The sequence below is a fragment of the Rhinoderma darwinii genome, chromosome 7 (assembly GCF_050947455.1).
Source record: "Rhinoderma darwinii isolate aRhiDar2 chromosome 7, aRhiDar2.hap1, whole genome shotgun sequence".
In the NCBI taxonomy this organism is placed as follows: Eukaryota; Metazoa; Chordata; class Amphibia; order Anura; family Rhinodermatidae; genus Rhinoderma; species Rhinoderma darwinii.
Window position 1 is genome coordinate 16,968,527 of NC_134693.1, and position 15,896 is coordinate 16,984,422.

The 15,896-nt window shown below is 44.0% G+C and overlaps 2 protein-coding genes across 4 annotated transcripts in view; one reads left to right on the forward strand and one right to left on the reverse strand.

Moving 5' to 3' along the window:
- Positions 1-1,446, forward strand: part of MSH4 (mutS homolog 4) — a 48,885-nt gene extending 47,439 nt beyond the window's left edge. For 2 of the 3 annotated variants that reach the window (XM_075832856.1, XM_075832857.1), the window contains one exon: positions 837-1,446. In XM_075832856.1, the coding sequence (XP_075688971.1) occupies positions 837-1,028 (192 nt within the window). In that variant the 3' untranslated portion in view covers positions 1,029-1,446. The remainder of the gene's footprint in view (positions 1-836) is intronic. The other variant, XM_075832858.1, reaches the window with a different exon arrangement.
- A 1,457-nt stretch (positions 1,447-2,903) lies between these two features.
- Positions 2,904-7,389, reverse strand: ASB17 (ankyrin repeat and SOCS box containing 17). Its single transcript, XM_075832855.1, has 3 exons — positions 6,972-7,389; positions 3,619-3,895; positions 2,904-3,193 (listed from the first exon to the last, which is right to left on the reverse strand). The coding sequence occupies exons 1-3, from the start codon at positions 7,352-7,354 to the stop codon at positions 2,987-2,989; spliced, it is 867 nt and encodes a 288-aa protein (XP_075688970.1). The 5' UTR covers positions 7,355-7,389; the 3' UTR covers positions 2,904-2,986.
- Between the last annotated feature and the right edge of the window lie 8,507 nt (positions 7,390-15,896).

Consider the following 15,896-nt stretch of genomic DNA (forward strand, 5'->3'; position numbering starts at 1 on the left):
GGGTTGCAAAAATCCTATGATGTCAGAATTTTTGTGATCGTATTAAAACAGCATGTATACATAAGATTTCATACAACTCATACAGGGTAATATCTGCGATGATGATGTAAAATATGGTACTGATTTTTCAGTCACCCGGTTACCCAGTGGCTTCTCTTACTGTACGGGAACATGCTTGATTGTCTATGCGTGAACAATGTAAAACATGATCTGGTACCAGTTCCCAAATCAGGGGCGAACGCATAATATTTAAAGGGAGGTTTCAAAGTATGTCGGTGCCCATAATGGAAACGGCAAAATTTCCCTTCCCCATTATACAGACTTTCTGGGAATTTAGGGACAATTGGTAACCCTGGTTAACACCTAATATACCTGGGGGTTTGGGATGTTGCAGGGGTAAGTGATGGAGATAGTTTAAGGCAAATAAATGTACCTATAATTTCATTTTAAATACTCTATACAAATAGGTCCAAAATTCTTTATATGGTCTTGAACTTCTGCTTCCTTCACACAGCCATAGAGTTACATGATAAAATTCAGTCTGCCTGCAGCTCCCACTAGGGGGAGCTAACTGCATGACGATTCATACAGATCCCATTAAACAGTATAATAAATCTATATGCAGTGAGCTCCTCGTTGTGGCGGCAGAAAGAATTTTATCATTTAACTTTTAGTCAGTCTGGGGAATCCAGGTACTAAAAAAAAACAAAAACCTATATGGGCGCCCCTGCAAATGTTTATTTTTCCGTCAGGAAAATGTCAGATGATGGAGGTAGCGCTCCTCTTGAGTGAACCACAACTTTCACATTGTCTTTTTATTCTCAATTACACAACAGAAAAAGCAGAGCAGCACACCAGAGGCTGCCAGGCAGACGGCAGACTACCACTTAGCACTAAGACTTGTGCAGGCCGCAAAGAATTCACAGCTAGACTCTGACAGTCTGACAACTTATTTAAAACAAGTGAAAAGTAAATATTACACCGACTGCGCTGGAACTGAACATTTATCTACTAAATCTACTGAGTGACTGCTGATTCCTGCACTAAATAATGCGGTAAAACTTCTGAACTGATTGTAAACCAAGATAAGGCAAGTGTCATGAAGAATAAACGCGACCTCTGTCGTGCAGGTTTATTGTCGTTATTTATTTTGCAGTAATGTATTCTCCCTGTATTATCATGTTAGTTTAGTATTGTAAATATATATTATTTATTATTTAAAAAAATGCTGCGTTGTCTATATGGGGAATGCTACAGGGTGTGTGTTTGCTTTATGGAAACTGCAATGAATAGGAGTTAATGGACAGAAAACTGACCATAAACGAATACATATCCTGGAAGAAATGGAGGGCAGCCCCTCCCCCAGAGACCAACAGGGGAGCTGCATACAGAGCCTTACATGTATACAGTATTACTGCCTTTTCTAAGCCTCTAGCCGTACAATAAAGCTGTCATTAAATCTTTGCCCTTTAATGATAATGAGATGACTCTGCTCAGATTGTCCCAGTCTACACAGCAAAACTAATAAGTGAGCTGCAGAAAACGACAGCTTATTGCATGTGCTCCAGTGGCCAGTGTGAAAACGGCTATGGATAATCATATAAAAAATTAAAAAAATTACAATAAGAAATAAAAAATAAATGTTTAGCATAAAAACCTTATTTAAATATTTAGTTACATTCCCTTTAAGGAACAAAGAGAAAAATGTACTAAATGATTTGCGCTACATTAGGCACATACCATATTTGTGCTTAAATTTGCAGTTTTACACTTCTCTTGCCACAAAAATGGGCAGAGCCACCATCGGTCTAAGGGCATGTTCACACGCTTAACAAAAAACGGCTGTAAAATACAGAGCTGTTTTCAAGGGAAAATAGCCTCTGATTTTCAGCCGTTTTTTAAGAATCAAGCGTTTTTTGATAAGTTTTATACGTCCCGTTTTTAAAGCTGTTTTTCTATTGAGAAAATGAAAAACAGCTCAAAAAACAGCTCAAGAAGTGGCCGCGTAAAAAAACGCCCCATGGGAACGAAACTCAGTTTTTCCCATTGAAATCATTAGGCAGATGTTTGCAGGCGTTCAGCCCCCCGTATTTTCAGACGTTTTTCAGTGCGTTTACGGGCCGAAAAACATCTGAAAATAAGCCGTGTGAACATACCCTAAGGCCTAATGGTAGGAACACACTAGGCGAAAACACTTTGGTTTTCCCGCAATGGACTTTATTGTGGAAAATCTGCAGCGTAATACAGTAGTAGCAGCGCAGGTGAGATTTGAACAAATCCCATCCACACATCATCCACAAAATCATTCATAAAATCATTCATAAAATTACCTGCGGAGCATTTTTTTCCGCGGCAGCATGTCAATTTATTCTGCAGAATCGCTGCTCTTCTGTTGCAGGTTTCCCATTGAATTCATTGGGGGGGGAGGGGGTAAAAACGACGTGTTGCGACTTTTGGAAAAGCCGTTTTTCCCATTGAAATCAATGGGCAGATGTTTGGAGGCGATCAGCCTACGTATTTTCAGCCGTTTTTCGGGGGTTAAAAATAGGTCGTGAGAACATACCCTAACACATGTAGAAATTAGTGTAATTTATAACGCAAATCTAGGCCTGTCTGACGTATGGACCGCCAAAGATGCGCCACATTTATTAGGAAGCGTGCTCCTCTTAATAAATGTGGCGCTTTTCACACTGCGTATTTTACTTTGGGACTGGCATATGAAATGGCAATATTATTAATAAATTCAACCCAAAGTATTTGCAAAATCACTCCACTGCAGCTGTTGTGACACTTCACCTCCCGGCGTGCCCTGATGGCCTTTGTATGCCAGTGCATGCTGGGAGAAGTCGTGTCACAACAGCTGCGGACCACTGGCCTGTACCAATAGGCACGTAAACAATAAGAAAATTCATCATTTGTTTTATTGTTGTTAATCCATAAATCATCTGCAGCTAAATTCTCCTGTGATGTTGGAGAGGACGTTTTGTTAACCGTCCAAGTTTAAATAATGCTTCAGCGGGATGGGAATTGGCAGCGAAAATAATCCATCCGGCAGATTGTTCTGTGCAATCAGCCGCCTCCTTATCGATATTCTGCAGAGATGGCGCAGCTCACAGGGCTCCTGGTATCTGGATATAGGGATATATTCCTGCCAGTTGGGTATGATGGCAGATCTCTCGTACTGGATCTCTCTCTTGAAAAAAAAAAAATTTCATAATATATTTGGAGATGATTCAAAATGAATTCTCAGGATAGATTTGTTATAGAGTCAATTTCGTTTCATTTGGCATCAAAGGGACCGAGAGATTATAGAACTAATTTGTAAGGGTGGAGAATCTTCAGGAAGAAAGCCCTGTCTAATTTATGCCCGAGCTATACCGCAGTATTATGCATCTTGAATAGCGCACTTTATTACTGCGTAGCTGATATTAGCCACATGCTGCCGGAAATACGAGTACGCTGTGGATTTTCAAATCTGCAGCACGCTCATTTTGTTCTGGATGCTCACTACAGATTTAACACTTGTCAGTGTAGAAAGGGCCCAAGAAGTGACCTATTATGACATATATTATAATTATATCATAAATTTATGGAAAAACAAGCGGTAGATCTACCTACCTCAATATCAGAAACTGGCATGGAGGGCAGCACGCGGTTACAGAGCTGCAGGCAGATTTTCGCCTCTTCATAAAGGTCTATGAGTATGTAATCCTCCGTGAACCTCACACGTGACGGGTGAAAGAGAATCTCTAGGACTACACCACCCGGAGAAGTCTCCTGTTCTAGAATACCGTACTGAAGGAGGAGCTTGAAAACAGACGCTTTTCGTGACCTCGCCATATATAGCAACGGTGAGATCAACAACTTGTTTGAACGAAAAAGCGGTGAAAATGATCTGAAATCGTAGAAGAAACGTACATTGAATGAATATGACGTCATATCTTCTTCAAGGGCATTTCACTTTTTTAAAAAATCTACTTCTGTCAAAAGTTACAAAAACCCTCACTTTGGCGGACTTAGCACAACACGTATTACATGGTCAATCATTCACTGCAGGCACCATCAGCTTGACCCAGCAATACCAGCTGACCATGGGGGGTCCTAACGTCCGAATCACCTTGTCCCCGGGCCTTTAGGGTCCCACGTTCTAGGTGGCTGCAAACTAAAAGCGGTTGTTGTTACAGGTGTTCATATGAACGGACAATAGGCAGGTGATCTCCAGCTGTTGTAAAACGACAACTACCAGCATGCCCTGATAGCCACAGGCTGGGAGTTGTAGTTCTACTACAACGTCACAGATTGGAGTAGGTTCTCTGCTGCTTTCTCCATTTTCGGCCGGCTGATGTGCAACCACAACATGTATTAGAATTTATATTGTGTAGTCTTTACTTTTGCATCATTTGGGAACCCCTTTAACTTTGGTTACATTGAGGCTCATGTATCAGACCGCAAACTTAGGCTCCATTCAGACGCCCGCATTTTAACTTCCATATTACGGACGCATGTTCTGGCCCGACTCCGGGTTGAATGACCAGAACTAACAGTATTAGGGCGGATTTACACGAGCCTGTGCGTTTTTGCGCACGCAAAAAACGCGTCGTTTTGCGTGTGCAAAAGGCACTTAACAGCTCTGTGTATCAGCCCCGTATGATGCGCGGCTGTGTGATTTTCGCGCAGCCGCCATCATTATGACACTCTGGATGTTTGTAAACAGAAAAGCACGTGGTGCTTTTCTGTTTTCATTCATACTTTTGACTGCTGTTGCGCGAATCACGCGCGTCCCACGGAAGTGCTTCCGTGTGGCATGCGTGATTTTCACGCACCCAAGTCAATGGGTGCGTGATTTTCACGCACCCAAGTCAATGGGTGCGTGATGCGCGAAAAACGCAGAAATGACGGACATGTCGTGAGTTTTACGCAGCGGACACATGCTGCATGAAACTCACGGACAGTCTGCACTGCCCCATAGACTAACATAGGTCAGTGCGAGGCGCGTGAAAATCACGTGCGTTGCACGGACATATTACACGTTCGTCTAAATAAGCCCTTATAGCTATGCTTTTGTTTGATGCTGTCAGTTCAGGGCATTAGACTCGTGGTCGAGCCAGGATTTGTGAATGCCAAGCCGTCTGGGTGAGGCCATAGTGCTGAAACCTTCGACAATGTATATACAGTGAAGGAAATAAGTATTTGATCCCTTGCTGATTTTGTAAGTTTGCCCACTGTCAAATACATGAACAGTCTAGAATTTTTAGGCTAGGTTAATTTTACCAGTGAGAGATAGATTATATAAAAAAAAAAAACAGAAAATCACATTGTCAAAATTATATATATTTATTTGCATTGTGCACAGAGAAATAAGTATTTGATCCCTTTGGCAAACAAGACTTAATACTTGGTGGCAAAACCCTTGTTGGCAAGCACAGCAGTCAGACGTTTTTTGTAGTTGATGATGAGGTTTGCACACATGTTAGATGGAATTTTGGCCCACTCCTCTTTGCAGATCATCTGTAAATCATTAAGATTTCGAGGCTGTCGCTTGGCAACTCGGATCTTCATGTCCCTCCATAAGTTTTCGATGGGATTAAGGTCTGGAGACTGGCTAGGCCACTCCATGACCTTAATGTGCTTCTTTTTGAGCCACTCCTTTGTTGCCTTGGCTGTATGTTTCGGGTCATTGTCGTGCTGGAAGACCCAGCCACGAGTCATTTTTAATGTCCTGGTGGAGGGAAGGAGGTTGTCACTCAGGATTTGACGGTACATGGCTCCATCCATTCTCCCATTGATGCGGTGAAGTAGTCCTGTGCCCTTAGCAGAGAAACACCCCCAAAACATAATGTTTCCACCTCCATGCTTGACAGTGGGGACGGTGTTCTTTGGGTCATAGGCAGCATTTCTCTTCCTCCAAACACGGCGAGTTGAGTTAATGCCAAAGAGCTCAATTTTAGTCTCATCTGACCACAGCACCTTCTCCCAATCACTCTCAGAATCATCCAGATGTTCATTTGCAAACTTCAGACGGGCCTGTACATGTGCCTTCTTGAGCAGGGGGACCTTGCGGGCACTGCAGGATTTTAATCCATTACGGCGTAATGTGTTACCAATGGTTTTCTTGGTGACTGTGGTCCCAGCTGCCTTGAGATCATTAACAAGTTCCCCCCGTGTAGTTTTTGGCTGAGCTCTCACCTTCCTCAGGATCAAGGATACCCCACGAGGTGAGATTTTGCATGGAGCCCCAGATCGATGTCGATTGACAGTCATTTTGTATGTCTTCCATTTTCTTACTATTGCACCAACAGTTGTCTCCTTCTCACCCAGCGTCTTACTTATGGTTTTGTAGCCCATTCCAGCCTTGTGCAGGTCTATGATCTTGTCCCTGACATCCTTAGAAAGCTCTTTGGTCTTGCCCATGTTGTAGAGGTTAGAGTCAGACTGATTCATTGAGTCTGTGGACAGGAGTCTTTTATACAGGTGACCATGTAAGACGGCTGTCTATAATGCAGGCACCAAGTTGATTTGGAGCGTGTAACTGGTCTGGAGGAGGCTGAACTCTTAATGGTTGGTAGGGGGTCAAATACTTATTTCTCTGTGCACAATGCAAATAAATATATATCATTCTGACTATGTGATTTTCTGTTGTTTTTTTTATATAATCTATCTCTCACTGGTAAAATTAACCTAGCCTAAAAATTCTAGACTGTTCATGTCTTTGACAGTGGGCAAACTTACAAAATCAGCAAGGGATCAAATACTTATTTCCTTCACTGTATGTATCATATGATCAAACCACGTATAAGCTCCAGACATATAGTGTAAATATACAGACCAGGCCCGTCCTTAATTTCATGTTGCGAAACATTTACAAAAACTCTTGAAACGTTTTGAATATATGTTGCAGCCGCCGCCGTTCTCTGTCACTATTAATAAGTGAACCCTATGGTATCTGCTGTTGTAGAAGACTTTATACAGACCTGCGAACAAACGCCAGCGTGCACCTTCTGTCCTGCAGATACGGTTTAGTCTTCCTCAGCACCAGTTCTGCCAGTGACAGATCTTCTTTCCAGGCAAAAATCCAGTAAGAAATTGCATTGACACATACGTCTATAAAGCCGTGTGTGAGTCTCTTGGTAAAGGCAGATTCCCATCTCTTCACAAATGTGATGAGATCCTCGAGGAGACGCTCCAGCTCCTCCAGGCTGATGGCGTAAAGTTTCTTTTCCAGAATTGTATAGATTCTTGGCTTATAGTAGTCATAGTCACATTTACTGAGATGGAGTTTTCTAATGACTCTCTCAGTTAGATGAAAAAAAATGTTTTTCCCTGTGAAGAATTGATAATCTCGCTTTATCCGCATGCCTGTAGGCAAGAGCCTTGGGTAAGTTAACTAACTCATAGAGGTAAGGATGGGCAATAAGCATTAGTGGCCATCGGGTGACCTGAGGAATGTTCTGTGATGTCATCAGGTGACGTGAGGAATGTTATGTGATGTCATCAAGTGATCTGGGGAATGTAAGACCAGAAGAACACATAGATGTCCTTGTGAAAGTGCTGTGAATGGCGCACCTAAAATGTTCCATCTATGCACTACCCCCTCTTCCCGTTTCCTTTACCGTGTCGATCATATGGCACTACATTCTCCACTATGCTTCTAGGGGATAATATCTCTGTAACAAGTCACAATTTTATGTAGAATACTTGGGAAAAAAACCTTTATTGATCCTCTGTATAAAATCGGTGGCTCACAGAGGTACAGTATGAGCTCATACACATCAATACGTGCTGTATTACCGATCCGTACAACGTGGACATGAGGCCTGAAGCTTATAGAAAAAGCTGCTACTGTCACGCATGAATGTAAATGTATCTGGAGGTGCTCAGCACTGGAGATATGTGAGATAACATAGTGATCTTCGGGTGCATGATTTTTTTTCACCCCAGCCTTTCACCCCATGAGGAAACACTGCAGAGCAGCAGTCCCCAACCTTTTTTGCACCAAGGACCAGTTTCATGCAAGAAAATTTTTCCAGGGACCAGTGGCTGTGTGTGTGTTTGTGGTTGGGGGGATTGAGCCAGGACTTGTGAACGCCAAAATGCGACTGCTTTCCAGATGCCTGGGTGAGGCCATAGTGCTGAAACCTTCGACAATGTATATATGTATCATATGATCAAACCCGGTATAAGCTCCAGACATATGGTGTAAATATACAGACCAGACCCGTCCTTCATTTGATGTTGCGAGACATTTACAAAAACTCATGAAACTTTTTGGATGTAAGTTGCAGCTGCCGCCATTCTCTGTCACTATTAATAAGTGAACCCTATGGTATCTGCTGTTGTAGAAGACTTTATACAGACCTGCGAACAAATGCCAGTGTGCACATTGGGGGAGGGGGCTAGGGTCAGTTCACACATTGTGTAAATATAGCGGATTTTCCACAACGGAATTCATTGCATAAAATCTGCAGCATAATACAGTAGCGGCAGAGTGGATGAGATAGAGCAAATCTCATCCACACGCTGCGTAAATAGTGAGTGGAAGAACCGCTCAGAAATTGACCTGCGGTGCAGAGTTTTATTCTGGACATGTCAATTGTATTTGCGGAAACGCTGCTTATAAGTTGTGAGTTTTCCCCATTGAATTCAATAGGGAGGTAAAACCCACAACAAATAGCAGATGTTGCGTTTATTGCGACGGAATCGCAACGATTGCTCCTCAAAAACGCAACTGAAAAAAAACAACAACTTATACTTACCCAAAAGTCTGTGTTCTTCCTCCAGGCCGGCCTCCTGGTATGACGTTTCATCCCATGTCACCGCCGCTGCAGCCAATCACAGGCTAGCAGGCCGGCTAAATGATCAGCAGTTTTCCACAGCGGACATTCCGGGCGAAAAACTGCACCACAGGTTGGTGCGGTTTTTCGCCCGAAGTTCCCTGCGGCCACTGGGGCGGATACCAGATACCGCGGCCCGGTACCAAATGATCCGCGGCTTAGTATTGGTCCGCAGCCCGGTGGTTAGGAATCACTGCTACAGAGAATCTGTCGCTCACCAGCCTGGCATGGCTGATAACATGGAACAATAGATAGAATTTGAATGCACAGAAATAGAGATAAAATAGTCGGTTGTGTCCCTTTAAGAAACACAGACACGTGATATAAATGTCTGCCGAAACGGATGATGTTCACTGATTTATTCGACCGTTGGTCAGGATTTTGTTCGTTCTTTAGTCCGAGAGACCAATCACCAACCAACAACCTGTTGGAAATAATCTTTTTCTGCGTTATTTATGAGAGGAAGCAGCAAAGGGGCGTGGCTAAATAACGCTTAACAGTGGCGCCAAATTTAGGTTCTGTTTACATCTGCGTCTTTATTTCTGTGCTGCTGTCCTGTCATTGGGAACAGAAAAACAAAAACAATGGAAATGACGGATCCATTACATGACAAACACTTATGGCGCGCCCGACGGAACCTATTGACTTTAATGGGTTCCGTTGGGTTTCCGTAATTTTCCCATTCAAATTAGCGCTGCGTAATTTTTGCCGTGATCTGCGACGGAGGCTCCTAACTTAGCCTCCAGCACAGATATGAATGCAGCCTTATGTTCTCACGCCATTTCTTTTTACATAAAATTCGGCATACATGTACGTGAGTTGTATCAGACGCCATCTTGATAAATGTGGTGCGTTTTGCGCCATATAAAACCCCTTGCTCTCCGTTTGTAAAGCCCTGTCCATACAACACCATTGATAAATGTTCCCACTGTTCAGAAATCGCTGTGTTACATCTTTTTATTTTATTTTCAGGCAATTAAAATTTTACAACCATAAGTTCCAGATTTCTCCGCACATTAAATCAAGAACCATCTCCTACTGCAGTGTTTTCCAATTTGTGGCTCACCAGCTTTTGTAAAACGACAACTCTCAGCATGCTGTGACAGCCGCAGGATGTCAGGGCATGCTGGTTGTTGTAGTTTCACAACAGCTGGAGAGCCACGAGTCGGAGACTGTTGAACTAGAGTGTAGAGATACCTGCTGTATTCTTGTATTACACGGATGGGCCATTTATTTTGGTGGGTGGCTTGTCCTTTCACCTGCAGTGGCCACTTACCCCAGCAATAACAGCTGATTGACCAGGGGTGTAGGATAAGGGGGTGCCGTCATCCCAGGGTCCTAGCGCCTGCGAGGATCCTAAGGCCCCTCTGCCACATAAGAAGACACCAGTATGATAAATGACACATGATAGGTGGGGGGCCCTGTTAGCGATTTTGCATTGGAGCCCTGGAACTTCAAGTCACGCATCAAGTAACCACCTCACCCCCGTGATCAGCTCATTATTGGGAGACCTGTCAAATTAAGGGGTTCAATTACTTTCAATGTCGGCTTTCAGCATGAAGAATATACAGATATTAGAGGGTTCCTGACTTCTGTCTCACCCTGTACGATGCCGGAGACCCCCTTTATAACCTATAATACAACGTTGTAAGTACTTTAGTTGTCACCAAATATATCACTCTCATCATCCTCCTCATCCTGATCGTCCCGTTCAAACAACAGTTCAAAAAACCTGTGTATTTTCTCTTGCAGCCGCCTCTGCCGCTCCCGCTCCAGCACACTCCTGTCACAGGGGACCGCGCAGCTGGAGATTAACTCCCGCAGGATCTTCTTCCTCTCCGTCCGGGAAATGCTCACGTGAATTTTCACTTTTTTCCCTTCATTAGCGGATAAGTATCTAGATCTGGAACTTTTCTCTAATTTGCGCTCGGTAACCGGCGCTGATTTCATCTGTGACTTTAAACGTGACGCTTTCTCCGGCACTGTTTGACTTTGGTTTCCCGTTAGTCCATCGCTGACGGTGTTAGGTCTGGATTTTCTAAGCTTAGAAGTCCCTTTAGCAGATTCGGGGGGTTCATCTGTCCTGGACGTGAGGACGTGTTTACTGGATGTTATGTCTGTATTTGGGAAGTTGCTGCCATTGGCTGAAGATTTGGATTTTTCTCGGCTTTTTCTTTGAGATTCTTTGAAATCAGATAGAAACGAGTCCAATCGCTGCCTGTTCGTCCCTATATCTCTGCCGCCCGCATTCCTGCTGGATGTTAACGATAGAATTTCATCTCTCAGCAGCCCTCCAGCTGGGACAATGTCACTTCTGTCCCCATTCATTTCCCGGCCTGCATTTCCACTGCCTGCTCCATTCTTTCCATGCATGGAATATTCCGATTGTTCTAGAATGTTCTGTTCGCTTTTCTCACGAAAAAGTGAGCCGCGACCGACACCGTCTATAGATGTCTTACTTGCGGTCGGCTGTTCGCCAGAATCCAAATTCTTACTCTTTATTTCCTGAAATACTGAACTTTTCCGTCTCGCTGGCGTTTCACTTCTGCCCGGATTTCCGTCATTTGGCTGGGACTTCCGCGTGCTCCGTTCCTGCTCCTTCAAAAAGTTTGATTTGGACGCCGTCTCGTATTCCTTAACTTCCTTGCAGTGTCCAGAACTTGCCCGGATGTCCCTTAGAGCGTCCCTTGCCTCTTTGATGTTCTTATTGATGTTAGTCAGCGAGTGAACGTGTCTTTTGGCAACGTCCTTTATATAGAGATCGCAGCGAATCTTCTCATAATGGTTTTGCACTTGCGCTTTAAAAAAAGTCCCCCCCACCGAGCTGAAGTACATGTCGGTTCAGGGCTGAGGAGCCGCTCTGCCTTAGTGTGATTGGATTATACTTTTATTTTCCGGGTGATTGAGGCATTTTCCAAGACTTCTATCCTCATGCAGAAACGTTACATTGCCGGCATCGAGCAGTCAGCGTCCCGAGAAGTGAGAGAAGATTCTCTGTTGTTGCAGTCGCAACTTAGCAGCCTCATAGACGGACGTGTAAGTGACAAGGTACAAGGGACAATGAAGTGTTAAAAACGTCTGCAGGCGCATAGAGCTGGCATTGTCTGATCAGCCGCACAATGAGGACTGGATTCATGTGACAAAGCTGATTATACAGAGTGATTGGTAACTGTCAAACAAAGCGGAAGGGCACAAACATTTTCGAAGTGCAGGTCAAGTAAAGAGCGAAAGGACAGAATGGATCAAAAATTGCTTTCTTGCTGAAGCAAAGATTCCATTCAAAGATGTAATCTAGGTATACAAATGTAGCAGAGCTGAAATGCTCATTTAAAGGGGTTGTCAGGTTTTAGCAAATTAATGTTGTTTTTTTGTATAATTGAAAGCTATACAATTTTCCAATATACTCTCAGTATTAATTCCTCACGGTTTTTAAGATCTCTGCTTGTTGTCATTCATCAGGAACATTCATTGTTTACTTCCAGTGGATAATATTCTGTCCTGGTCATGTGATGGACACATTGGTGCCGGGATCATTACAGTTAGGGCATGTTCGGACGTGGTGGATTTGCAGCAGAATTCCATTGCAGATTTTTATTTCTTTGGTTTCTATAGCTTTTTAGTTAACTTAGTGCAGATGCTGCAGAAAACCAGAGTGCGGAAAATAACTTGCGGTACGGAATTTACATTCCGCAGCATGCTCAATCTGTTGCGGAAAAGCAGCAGATTTTCACATATGCAAATTTTGCAGCAAATTCGTTGCTTAATTGCTGCAAAATCCGCAGCAGAAAATTTCACATGTGAACATGCCCTTACAGTATGTGTATCAGAGCTGTATCTTCTAACATCCCAGCACCTGTGTGTTCATCACATGACAATGTAACGAGCCGTGAACCTGCGTGTCCATCACATGACCATGTAACGAGCTGTGCCCCTGTGCGTCCATCACATGGCCATGTAACGAGCTGTGCACCTGTGCGTCCATCACATGACCCTGTAACGATCCGTGCACCTGTGCGTCCATCACATGACCCTGTAACGATCCGTGCACCTGTGTCCATCACATGACTATGTAACGAGCCGTGCATCTGTGTGTCCATCACATGGCCATGTGACGAGCTGTGCACCTGTGTGTCCATCACATGACCATGTAACGAGCCGTGCATCTGTGTGTCCATCACATGGCCATGTAACGAGCTGTGCACCTGTGTGTCCATCACATGACCCTGTAACGATTCGTGCACCTGTGTCCATCACATGACCGTGTAACGAGCCGTGCACCTGTGTGTCCATTACATGACCGTGTAATGAGCCGTGCACCTGTGTGTCCATCACATGACCGTGTAACGAGCCGTGCACCTGTGTGTCCATCACACGACTAGGACAGATCTTTAGCTGCTGGAAGTAAACAATGAAGGTTCCTATTGAATGACAGCAAGCAGGGATCTTAAAAACAATGAGGAAATGATACACAAAGTATATTGCAAAATTGTAAAACTTTTCTTTATACAACGAATAACATTTATTAGCTGAAAATGGACGACAACCCCTTTAAGATAATGCGTTGTATCGAGTTTGATGATATAGAGGCAAAATTTCAAACACACATATCAAATAATAAAAATAATCAGAAATGTAGTAATAAAAGAACCCCAGGGCCTTATTTTAAGGAAATTAGGGGCTAAAATATGGCAAAGAAAACATGTGCGTCTTAGTGCATTAGTTTTGCAGTAGGAGATGTGGGGTGGTCTAAACCTGATGAGTACCGGATTCTGAAACATTCTGGATTATTGGAATTATACAGAAATGTATAGGAAGAAAGCTTTTAGGAAGTCCTAAAATGTGCGGTTAAGAGATTGTTTGAGATTTAGGAAACCCTCACAAACGCAAATAGAACAAATGTGTAAGAAATGGGAAATGTAATAAGAAAAAAACAAATTAATATACTTAATCAAATAATATACAAGTCCCCGATCCCTATCAGAACTCTGAATACACTAGGCCTCGATGTTACGTCACTATGGACACAATGTCACTAAGGAGTACTATATGGACAGCAGTGGTGGATTAAGTACACGATGGGTCCTGGGCTGTTACCCAAACTTGGGCCCTCCTTCTGCACCGCCGCCTTGCCGCACCGTAACTATTTTTAACACTACCTTTTTGGGCAAGCATTAACAAATGGGTGTTACGATTCCCCTTGTTACAGGGCTGTGTCGCTACATACTGACAGTATCACACTGTGCAGGGACACATCCTCCTGACAAGGGGAATTGTCTATCAGTCCTGGACTGCAGAAATACTTTTTGTGAAATACAAGGATTTCCTATAATAAAAATGTCAGGAGAGGTGACAGATTCTCTATAAAACTAGTGACTCACAGGTGACGACGTCTCTGATTCTAGTCGTTTTTCCCTCTTTTCTTCTCCATCCGGTCCAGCGCTCATGACGACTTCTCCCGGCCATGACCCATTTCTGCAGAATCTGCCTCTCAGAAGTCTGCGGCTCCTCACTTTTCCAACATTTCCACACATATAAACGAAAATAAAGTTATCATGGTGCCACATACTGTGCCCCTAAATATAATAGCACCAAACACTGCACGCCTGAATATAATAATACCATACACTGCAAAACACCACATACACACAGCCCCCTGTACATAGTGCCACACACAGCCCCCTGTACATAGTGCCACACACAGCCCCCTGTACATAGTGCCACATACAGCCCCCTGTATATAACACACAGCCCCCTATAGATAGCACCACACACATCCCCCCCGTAGAGAGCGTTACACACAGCCCCCTATAGATAGCGCCATACAGCCCTCCCCCTCTTGTAAATAGCGCCACAGAGCCTCCTGAAAAGAGCGCCACACACATACCGCTGTGGATAGCGCCACACAGCCCACCTTGCATATAGGGCACTTCGCGCTCCCCCCCTTGTATATGGTGCACACAGCGCTCCCCCTTTGTATATAGTGCCACACAGCGCTCCCCTCCCCCCTTGTATATAGGGTCACACAGCACTTCCCCCCCCCTTGTATATAGGGCCACATAGTGCTCCCCCCTTGTATATAGTGCACACAGCACTCCACCTTTGTATATAGTGCACACAGCCCTCCCCCTTTGTATATAGGGCCACACAGCACTCCCCCCCTTGTATATAGTGTCAGCGCACTCCCCACTTTGTATATAGTGTCAGGCAGCGCTACCCTCCCCCTTGTATATAGGGCCACCCAGCACTCCCCCTTGTATATAGTGTCACGGAGCACTACCCCCCTCCTTGAATATATACGCAGCGCTACCCCCACCTAAAAAAAATTATATATTTTACTAACCTTGCCCCGTGGCGGCTGCTCCAGCTGGACGCATGTGAATCCTCCGGACTAGACGCATGCGCAGACCAGCGTGATGCAGAACCTCATCACGCCGGCCTGCGCAGTGAGTCTTCCGAGCGCCTTATAGGCCAACGTGGCCTGCAGCCTATAGTATTAATTTGTATTGGAGTCCTGAGGACTCCGATACAAATGAATGTGGCTGCCGCTGGCACCGAGGCCCCCTCCGGTGCAAGCGACGCCAACTGGGCATGAGGGGGCCCGTGCGGTTCGAACTGCCCTAATGATGATCCGCCACTGATGGACAGTCCTGACGGGGACGGTCGACAGTGGAATTTTAGCGGTAGATATATAAGAAATGTTTTAAATTATTTTAATAAAAAGAACATAAAGGGTGTGTTCACAGGGCTTATTTTCAGCTGTTTTTCGGGCCGTAAACGGCCATTGATTTCAATGGTAAAAAGCGCGTTTCGTTCCGATGGGGCATTTTTGAAGAAAAAAAAAACACTCGTAAAAAAATGCCCCATAAAAAGAAGTGCATGTCACTCTTTGAGCCGTTTTTCATTGAGTCAATAGAAAAACGGCTCAAAAAATGGGCGCAAAAAATGCATCAAAAAAGTTTGATGCTCAAAAAACGGCTGAAAATCAGAGGCTGTTTTTCCTTGAAATCAGCTCCGTATTTTACAGGCGTTATTAGTTTAGCGTGTGAACATGCCCTGGTAGTGCAG